At 46.3% G+C, this 10496-nt stretch overlaps 1 protein-coding gene across 1 annotated transcript; it reads left to right on the top strand.

Moving 5' to 3' along the window:
* The first annotated feature begins 234 nt into the window (after nt 1-234).
* Nucleotides 235-10148, top strand: ciartb (circadian associated repressor of transcription b). Its single transcript, XM_030096589.1, has 6 exons — nt 235-365; nt 2851-3274; nt 3607-3682; nt 4458-4536; nt 6522-6648; nt 8375-10148. The coding sequence occupies exons 2-6, from the start codon at nt 2891-2893 to the stop codon at nt 8780-8782; spliced, it is 1074 nt and encodes a 357-aa protein (XP_029952449.1). The 5' UTR covers nt 235-365; nt 2851-2890; the 3' UTR covers nt 8783-10148.
* The last annotated feature ends 348 nt before the right edge of the window (nt 10149-10496 follow it).

The following is a 10496-nucleotide window of genomic DNA, read 5'->3' as shown; positions in this document are numbered from 1 at the left end:
CCAAAGCTAGCCCTGAGTTGACTTTTCGCCCAGCTGCTGAAATGAAACCGATCCGCGTGTCCACGTGTTGTGTCATTTCCATGTCATTTGCATACATGTAAACCGGCCGCGCCTATTGCTCCGCGGCTGCAGCGAGCCGCGCCGCTGATTGGCCCTCCGCGGAGCGCCGCGGCGGCCAATGGGAGCGCCGCCTCGCGCTGGTCCCGCCCACCCAGACACGTTGCCTTGGGAGAAGCAACACGGGCCCGATCACTGGCTGTACTGCCTCCCCGCTCACAAGCCGCACGTCCCGCACATCAGCTGCTCTCTGCCCGACAGTCCTGTTGGATATACCGCCGAACAAAGGACACCGCAGCCCGGGAACGGTAGGAGAACCGCCTCCCTCCGCCGCAGCACCCGAACCACAACGTAGATATTTATGTGTGTGTGTGTGCGCGCGTGTGTGTGTGTGAGAGAGAGAGAATGAAACGCCCGAAATCATCTTAATTTAAAAATATCATCCAGAGGAATTTCACACTGACATAAAAAGCAAGAATGAAAAAAAAAAGACATCAAACAGGCTGTCTCCCGTAATGAAGATTTTCTATTGCTCGAGTTCGTGTGTCTGACTCCTAATCCCATGTGCGTTTCTTTCTTTATATAATCTGAAGAATGCGGGCTGCCAAATTTACTATTGACTGATGAGGAAGTCTATTGTGTCTGTTACCCAACTCATGTGAAACCTGCATGTCGGCGGATTCATCGCATCTTTCACCTCCGCGTGTTATCCCTTTATTTTCTTTTTTCCTCCCTGGACCGGGATGATTTCCGCTTTTTGGATGAAGGCATAATCTCCTACAATTAAAAGATCAGAGTGTGTGTTTGTTATCTCCAGTTAGGCGCCCCACCTACACAGGTAGGTGGGGGGAAAAAGGACACAGACTAGTGTTTTGTATATTCTTAATATACACAGTTCTCTGATTAAGAATCGAGATAGATTATGAACTGCAGGATCGTTTCTCAGCCCATGCTAGATGTAAAAGACAGTAATAATACAGAAAAAAAGAAGAAAAGCTCTTGAAGTAGGATACATAAAATGCTGGTGTGCAACACTAAAGCCTCGGTAATGTACTGAGTGTGAGTTCAGCACCACCTGAACAATTGGATTTGGAATCAGAAATGACTGCAGGCCTGTGAGGTGTGTTAAAGGCCCGGGCCAGTTGAGTATTTAGACAAGCCTGGTCTGTGTATGTTTTGATAAAGAAGAAAAAAAAACGTTGAAGGAACAAGTTGTGGCACTCATTTGATTGATTTTTTTTTTTTTTTTTTAAGCAGAATTGTTCATGTGTCTTATTTCATATCAGAGGAGGCAGGGGTGAGGAGATGCTTCTATTGATTTGCCTTCTTTAAAAAAAAAAAACAAATATTAGACTGTTATTCTTTCCTTCTAGGTAGTGTGTTTGTGTATAAAAGAGTTCCGTATGATCCAAAAGGTTATGCACACATTGCACTGTTTGAGACAAAAGGTTAATCCCGGAACCATCTCAGATTCTGCGTGTAAAGTTCAACATCTGCTTTGAGCTAAATATTAAAACCACCGAGTTCAGAATTGAAGTGTTCACTTATTTATGTGTTTGTGGATCAGTAAATCCCTGCTCCACCCTCCTCTGCAACAATAAGATCAGAGGTGGTCATCCTCAGACAAAGAACAGGGGAGCAATTAACTGTTCTGCCATCGGATCTCACGGGAAGCAGGAGACGTCGCAACCGCTGACCGTTCAAACACCCCAAAAATAATCACTCTCTTGAAAAAAAAAAAAAATTGCTGATCGTACTTCCTTTATGCACAGATCGCAGACAAAACGCCGTAAAGAGCCTCAATGCAGTTCAGCATCCGTGAAGAGCAGTTTTCATTCACCAAGCGATCTTCCATTGTGAACAAACAGTGCCAGGCTCCCATTTTGTAAAATCTTTTTTTTTTTTTTTTTTCCCAGCCCACAAGTGTCACTTGTGTCGATGGGAGGCCTGCAGTCCATTGAGGCGCTGGTCGCCATGGTGGCAGACCCCTGCCCTCGCTGAATAAACAAGCTAACAATGTTTATGAATGAATGTGGCGGTGGTAGCAGCTGGCAGGCCAGCTGAGAGAGAGAGGGAAAACACCGCGCCCGCCCGGCCACTGAAAATGTCGAAATCCGCGACAGTAATTCAGGGAGATAAAGATCCGTTCGGCCCGAGTGTTTGAGGACAGCCGAGGACCGCTCGGTGTTTGCTTTGTGATGGTGGTCAGCCCGTGTTTACTGGCTCAGGTGTTGCATCTGCAAAACAAACAGGTCATTGTGGCCTCAATACAACTATGGCCTCACCGCCACCATCTGCTCAGAGGACTCCGCCGCCTCCCTGCCTTCATTCACCTCCACTTGGCTGGAGACGCAGCGCTTTCTGGAAGGGTTTTATTCAGGCAAACCTGCAGCGTTTTGCCCCAGGATAGCAGTTTTCATAGGGGCGAAGGGAAGAAAAAAAACAACAAACGATGTTGGATTTTTATTAAAACGCAGTCAGAATTGAATTTATTGGAAAGTGTAAGGGAGACCAATCAGTTACAGCAAAGTAAGCAGATGTTACACAATCAGATGCCTTCTTCTGATATGCAAAACAGGAAGTCCTTTAAAAAAAAAAAAAAAAATCACTTCTCTGTGCAGTATGAAACTTGTGGGTTTCAGTGTGGGTGAAGGTCACATTGTGCCAACGCTTGCATGACGATCATTTAGCTTTTATGGCAGCAGGGGTTGGAAAAAGTGACGTTCCTGATCGTCATCTCTTCGCTCACACCTGTATTGCTTCACTGGTAACCTGGTCTTTTTCCTCCGGCAGGTCAGTGATGGTCAGTGCTAGTTAGAACCTGCAGCTGAGGATGTCTGCTACGGATTCGGACAACTCCATCGACTGGCTGGCGAGCGACAATGAGGAGAACGAAAGCGAGCGGGAGTTCGACTGCTCCAGCGAGCACGGCAAGGCCGAGGCCTCGCCGCCCCCCGGCGCGCCCCCTCACCTGGGCCTGTCCGACGGCGGACAGCTGAGGGGCGGCGGCTGGAGCCAGGTCTCCGGCCGCACGGAGACGTGGGACAGAGGAAGCGCCACTGGACTGTGTAAACCGCAGCAAGGGGGGAAACCGAACGGCAAGAACACCCAGCAAGCACTGAAGAGACCTCACGGCTCCGAGGAGGAGGAAGAGGAGGAGGAGTGCAGGGAAAGGCAGCTCAGCGCGTCGGAGAGAGACTGGCTTTTCAGCAGAAAGGTGAGCTCCGCTGTGACTCATGTCTGTTTTTCACGTGGGGCGGCTGACACGCCGAGCCAGGCTGGCGCATGCCCTCTCCCCCACTTCGACTCCCCTGCCGCTTCTGCAGACTGCTTCCTGCACATCGTTTCCAGTAAAGAGGAGGACCCTCCTCCTATAGCCGCGTGCAGCCGTCATCACGCGTTTCTGTAGAACTTGAGTCATCCTGTTTAAAATCAGCAACCTCATGTCGGGTTTATCGACATTTAAAAAAAAATGAAATAAAATCAGAATCAATAGTTTGAAGTGGTTTTATTCACTAACATATCATTTTTTGTTGTAATCATTTCCAGTGTATGGAGCTACAGTGCTACATTGACCCGCTGTCGTCCATCTTGAATGGCCTTCGTTCAGGGAGATACAAAGAAAGTAAGTCGATCATTTTGCACCTTTTGTCTTGAATCTTAATAGATCAATACTGTTCAACATAAGTATTTCCTGACGGAGCCTCTTTGTGTCCTCCTTTGCTCCCTTGGCTTTTTTTTTTTTTTTGGAGTCAGACATAAACAATGGGCTGCATAGACAGTGTGCCAATCTTTGTGGAATATGTGTCCCTGAGATTTGAGAGTGCGATGTCTGAAACATGCATTGTTGTATGACTATCACGTAACCACAACTATTCCGGTGTGTGTGAGTGTGTGTGTCTCTTTTGTGAAAGGGCCTGTTTTGGGTGAAAGTTCACTTACTGTCTGCACAGTTCTGAAAGACTTTTAAGTGGGAAAATCAGATTTTTATTTATTTATTTATTTATTTATTTTCCACTTAGTGATGAAGTAAATGTCACAGTTCAGTCTTCTTCATAAATCCTACCAGATCATAGATGGGAGGGGAACATACTGTAACCCCCCCCCCCCCCCCCATCTTCAGCGAAGCAGCTGCTGTTTGTGAGCATTGTAAAAGGCTCTTTGGAAGATAACCCAGCGTCCAGATAAGCTCTGAAACTGCTTAGTTTGGAATCTGGTTCTCACCCGGACCTCGGGTGACCCGACACTTCCTGGCCACTAAAACTGGAGCCTGTTCCTCCCTCGTGCGCAGACACACACACACACACACACATATCACACAACCCATCTGCTGCTCAGACTCAGACCTGCTGTCAACGCAGCTCGTGTGGCTCATGCGGCAACTTTCTTCTCTCTCCCAGGACTCAGCAGTTTCCAGGAGAGTGTAGCCATGGACAGGATCCAGAGAATCATGGGTGTCCTGCAGAACCCCTGCATGGGGTAAGTGTCCTCAGTGTGACCCACATACCGGTTCCTCCTCCTCCTCCTCCTCCACCAACGTGAGCGCTGCTTCTGTTGTTTGGTTGACCTTACTGAAGTTTGAATGACTGGTTTTCAATCCAGTGGGAAGAAACTGTTGAATGTATTTTTATCCTCCCGATATTGACGTCAGACTGCGCTGCGTCTTCATACTCAGTCAGCAGTGTGGCCTCCTCACAAATTACTGTTGTCTGTCTGTACAGGACTCTGAGTCCAAGCTAAAGGATTGTTTTTCTACCTTTAATAATTGGTTACGGCGTTTCGGCTGATCACGCTATTCACACACATGACTTCTGATGCATTTCTGGAACCATTTTTCTAGCTTTATTTGCAGTAAAACTGTAAAGAATCGGTTCAAAAAAAGCACCTTCATACTGCAAACACTCGAAAGGGTGATCCCGGTCAACACTTGATATTAAACGATGTGTTTTCCGAAGTGGGTTTGTACCTAACGTGAATGCAAATGAATGTTCAGGCATATACTGTCAGAAAAGGGCCGCCTTTCTAAACGCTCCTGTCAAGTGCGGGGCTTCACACCGGGATTTGAATCTCGACTAAAATCCGTCCTCCAGCAGGGCAATTACAAGTGCTTTAAATGTGCTTCGCTATCAGCAGGTCAAAGTGGTCTCCATTTTGTTTCTGACACACGGCTCACAGCAGGTTGCTGCTCTCCCCCCCTACACACACACACACGTTGAGGATGAATTCACTGCAGAGATGGCTGGATCTCACTATAGCTGGGCATCTTGTTAAAAATGTATCAGGCTCCTCTGTGGGAGCAGTACACTTGTGTCTGCCTGATTAGCTCTCCACTGGCCAGACAGTATAATGGAGTATGATATTACCCCTTCAGAGGAGAAAGTCCTCGTCCCTGTAATCTGATCATTTTGCTGTTTTACAGGAGCAAACAGCCGTCTTTCTTCCTTAGGTCGTCTTGAAAATTCTGTATGTGCGAATTAAACAGATTCGTAGGGGGTCATTCGCTCCTCTGTGAGCAGAGCTAGCAGACAGTGTTGAATTCTGAAAATCTCAAATGGACAAAGCAGCTTCGTGTCCGGGACGGGCCCTGAAATGGAGGCGTCCCTTCCGGTATCGCCGCGCGGCGGCGGGCCTGTGCAGCTCTGCATCAAGGTAGAAGATGTAAGACACACCGCTGCCGAGTCTGGCTCAGACTAATTGGAGCCCTCAGCCACCAGCTGCTGCCTTCATATGGGAGACAAAGAGTGGGTGTGGCCGCCTCCCCGCAGACAGCCGGGGCAGAGGCTGGAAGGTGGACTGCACCCCCCACCCCCCCTCCCCCCCCCCCTCGCTGCTTCCCTCCGTGTTGCCAGCTGGCGGCCCCCGCAGCGACACAATGGGCAGATCGGATCAAAGTGACTTTTTTAGCAGTCACCGTCGCGGATAATCTTTCGCATGAATTTAACATGCTCCGAATGAAACGCAGCAGAGAAAAGTCCTGATCATATGACACACGAGCTAATCCCACCCCACCCACGCCCCCACCCCACCACCACCGCCGGCCATCTGGTTCTGACGAGTGGGAGTTAATGGGACGCTGGCTGCGCCCACCTCCACAGCCCGTTTATTTTCACAGTGACGCTGCTGGAGACGGCGTTGCGGCTTTGCTGTTTATATTTAGCGCCGAGCGGGGCTATTATACATCAGGCCACGTGTGAGCGCAAAACATGTGAGAAATGTACTCCACCAAATTCTTTTTTCTTTTTTTTCTTCCTCCCTCCCTCCCTCCCTCGCACGGAGCGCAGGCTCGGCGGAGTGAGAGCATGTGCTGCTCGCTCTCAGAATTGCGTATTTCCTGTGCGAGTTTGATGGAGAGATAAGATCTCAATCGAGAGGCTGGGCGAGATATTTGGCAAGATTCACCCACGGGCGACTGAGTAAACGCTCATCTCTGCTTCTTTCTTTCTTTTTTTTTTAATTTCTTTTAGGGGGAAGTATATTGATATCATTCTAAAAATGGAGGGAATGCTGAAGAGCTGGTTTCCCAACGTCAGAGTCCAGCAGCAGCTTGACGTCACACACACAGAAGAAGCTACTCCTACCAAGAAACCCAAGGTAAGAGAGAAGGTATAGAGAGAATTAAAGAAAAAAAAAAAAAAACCAAACAGAAGTGTTGTGTAAGAGCTCCTGCTGCCAAGAGCACATGGTGACGACACGGCGAAGGAGCGACTGAAATATCTATTATTATTTAATCACAAGTCCAGTACTGGGAAAGGAGGATTAAAAGCTATTTTTTGCTCGAAGGTATTACTGGAGTCTCAGGTTCGCTAAGAACAATGACAAGAGGAGAAAAGGTAATTTCGGAGGAGTGTCCCTGCGGGGATAAGTACGGTCAGAATACACTCCAACATTCTTTGGCGTCTAATTGGTGAGGATTTATTTCTATGGCTAATCCTGACACACCCTCCTATAAACAGGAATTTCATGTTCCTTTTTTTTTATTGACTCCAGAGAGGGAGGGCTCTCAGTGTTAAGGCTCTAAGTTTTACTGCTCTAATATTAATTATGAATTTTAATTGTCGTCTTAAACGTGAAGGTCACACTTACGCCTTTGTTAGAGTGTTTGAAGTAAAGGCAACTTTATTTGTGCAACGTGTTTCAGCAACAAGGTGCTTTAAACCAACAAATGCAGGATAGCAAAAGTGAATAAAAATAGGAGAAGAGGAAAACATTAAAGCATTATTTCACACAAAAGGCAGCAAATTAGATAATGAAATGCAAACAGTAGCATGTATTCAGAGGTGGAAGGAATACTAAACATTGACAGGAGGACTCAAGAAAAAGTACACACACTTTTCTCAAAAGCAAGTTTTACGTCAGACGTTTACTCTAAATACTCACCTGCAAAAGCGTGTTTTTACAGGAACTTGTCACTCAGAGGTGTAAACGTATTAGTTGTTAAAGCCACACGGCTTCTAATAGCAGTTTCTATTGTTTGAAGTCAGTAACATTTATTTAAATTTTTTTTACTGCATCACAGTTAATTATTTGTCAGTTCTAATCAAATATAAGCAAAATATTTGGACTAATATTCTCCAAAAATACTATTCCATTACAGCAATGTATTTCTAATTTTGGGTTTCAGTCTCTGCATTTCTACAAAAAAAGAAACGCTTGAAAATATCTAAATTTACTGTACAAGTTCAACAACATGTAGCTCACTGAAGTTATCAGTGAGCCTCTGAACTCCATGAACTACATTCTCTCATGAAGAGATCAGGAGCAAAATATAGCTGAAAGTGGACATTTATCAAGTAATCAGAACAAAACGGACTTGTTCTGTTTTTTAACAGTGCTTCTTCCTTATTTTTAATGCCATGTCATGTGTTTCAGTTTTTAGTTTTAATGCCAAAACATTCTGTTTCACCTATCAGGAATTACATTCAAATCATATTTTTTTTTTTTTTTTTTTTAATTTCTTCATCTATACAGTTTGATTATACAAAAATGAAACAAAAAGACATTAATAAGAAGCTGAAACCTCTTTCATGCTTAATCCTTAAACTTTTTTGATATTTGGGACATTAAAAAAACTATCATTAAGCAGGAAGGTGGCGCTTTGTGCTCTGTACCAGTCATGATGTTTGCCTCAGGGACCTGTAATGTGAGCTGCTGAGAAACACAGTAAAGCTGAACAGCAGTGAGATCCAGAACGCCTGAAGCTCTCGCACATCGACCGAACTCACTTTGATTTTACGACTGCAGAATTGAAGCTGCAATCTAGGAATGAGTGTTATTTTATTGTGTTAAATTGATGTTTTTTTTTTTTAATCGCCCGCAGCTCTCGCCCGTGACCATCGCTGCAGCGGCGAGCCCCGTCCCCGCCAGCGACCCCCCGGCCGGCGCCAAGGCCCTGAGGGTCACGGACCTCACTCCCCCCGGAGCGTACTCCGCCAATAACCTGAAGTGGCTCCACACGTCGCCCATCTGCTCGCTGACGGCAGAGCAGGCCCAGGCTGGTCCCCGGCACCTGCTGCCCCCCAGAGACAGAGACCTAACGCAGGACAGCGCCGTGTCCTCCAGCACGGACAGCAACACTAAGACTGACCCGCTCCCCCGCGGACCCCCGCCGCCGGGCAAGATCAACGCCCCCTATCTAGAGAGGCTCCTCAAATCGAGAGACAGCATCATCCCGCGGCGGGGGGCGGGCACGGGGACGGGCGGTTTGATGGACAGCAGCTGGTCCTAGTCCACGCAGAGGGCGGGCCGTCCTCGCCTTGTCCGCCCCGCCGGGAGCCGATCGGCCCGCTTCGCTCATTCCAGCCTTTCAGGAGAGACAGGAGCCTTTAAAAGGGACGTCACCGATTCCCCCGCAGCGGGGAGGGAGTGTCCACAGACACGCCGTACTCTCTGTCTGGCAACGCGCCCTCAATGACATGACAAGTGTCCGCTTTACTTCCCATCTGTTGACTTCTCCTCTCTCTCTCTTTTTATTTTTATTTTATTTTTTTTTTCCTGTTTGTTTTTTTTTTTTTTTTTGTTTGCACTCTTGAATAGCATGTGTGAGAGTTGGAAGGATAGATTTCACGTGGCGAGATAACCAGAAGCAAGTATTTTTTTTTTCTTTTTTTTCTTCTTTTCACAAACCGATTTGTTCCCACTGGCTTGTAGATGTTAACGACACAGTTTGAGTATCTGTGAAACTGCCGTTATGCCTGAAAGGGAAAAGAGCTAAGTTTGTGCTGGAAGGAAGGAAGGAAGGAAGGAAGGATTCGCGTGTCGACGAGCCGAAAACGTGAGTGAAATGTGACGTTGGCCTCCTCCACCCTCCACCTCCACCACCTCCCCATTGACTCCACTTTTTAAGTTTTATCGATGTGACTGTTACTCATTTGTATTCTTTATAAATAAGTCTTTTTTTTTTTTTTTTTGGTACAACTGTTCTACCTCGGCGAGCACCACGTCACGGTTAGTGAGTAGGAATGTGAACACTAGGCTCAAAGTCTGGACACCTCACCGGACGGCGGTCTCCGGCGGCCGGGTCCACGGCGCACGTCGCTTCACGTGCACAAACAGAGGATGCTCTCTCTCTCTCTCTCTCTCTCGGTCTCTCTCTCTCTCGCTGGGGATGCTCCTGTGGCCTGACTGGTGTCATTGTAAAGAATGTCAACTGCAAATTTCTTTCTTCTTCCTTTTTTTTTTTTGTTTTTTTTGTTTTGTTTTCTTCGGTCTCCCAGTAGAAGGCGAACAGTGCCTGTAACGTCAAGCTGTGCCTGTAAGCCGGTTCAATAAAGAGAGAATCGTTTTCGTATACCTGCTCCTCCGTGGGATGTACAAATCAGGAATTCTCGCTCTCCTGCCATTTTTCCTGTATCAAGTAAATTATTCAGATCTTGCCAACTACTTTCTGTGGTGGAGTAGAACATTTTACTATTTTATTTTGCCACAGAACTGGACAAGCGCGTATGTTCGACCAGCAGAGAGGGACAAGGTATTTTGTCTGTGTAAATCTTAGAAACAAAGGTTGTCAATTTACCCTGAAAAGTGGCCTTTATAGTGTGAAATTTTATACTTTCAAAATAAATGTGGTTATATTTGTTTGATGCAAAAAAAAATGGCTTTGAGGTTGTTTCATTGTGCGTTTTCTTAATGTAAACTTTTCTCCATCCAGACATTCATACATCATCAATTCGGAGACGCCAATTAAACTTGGAGAGACTGAGAGCAAATATACTTACTCTCACACACAAGAGCAAAGCCTTGTCAGGTGCAATTATTGAATTTTTCTCTAAATAATCCATGTGATGACTATTTTTACAATTGCTGCTATACAAGTAAACTTGAATTAAGCATTAAAACTTGGAGAAAAGCCCCGTGTGAGTGAAAACCTAAGTAATGGCCCATTTTAAAGTTCAATGCCGTTAAAAGGGCTTCAGAATGAGGGTGCTATCTCATTTATATCA

Source organism: Salarias fasciatus, chromosome 7 (genome assembly GCF_902148845.1).
Source record: "Salarias fasciatus chromosome 7, fSalaFa1.1, whole genome shotgun sequence".
In the NCBI taxonomy this organism is placed as follows: domain Eukaryota; kingdom Metazoa; phylum Chordata; class Actinopteri; order Blenniiformes; family Blenniidae; genus Salarias; species Salarias fasciatus.
Note: the sequence above shows the minus strand (reverse complement) of the source record. Positions and strands in the feature narration are given on the sequence as shown.

Coding starts and splice junctions, on each gene's coding strand:
- ciartb (XM_030096589.1), top strand. CDS start 2,891: ATGTCTGCTACGGATTCGGACAACTCCATCGACTGGCTGGCGAGCGAC. Junction 3,275..3,606: donor ACTGGCTTTTCAGCAGAAAG/GTGAGCTCCGCT, acceptor AATCATTTCCAG/TGTATGGAGCTACAGTGCTA. Junction 6,649..8,374: donor CTCCTACCAAGAAACCCAAG/GTAAGAGAGAAG, acceptor AATCGCCCGCAG/CTCTCGCCCGTGACCATCGC.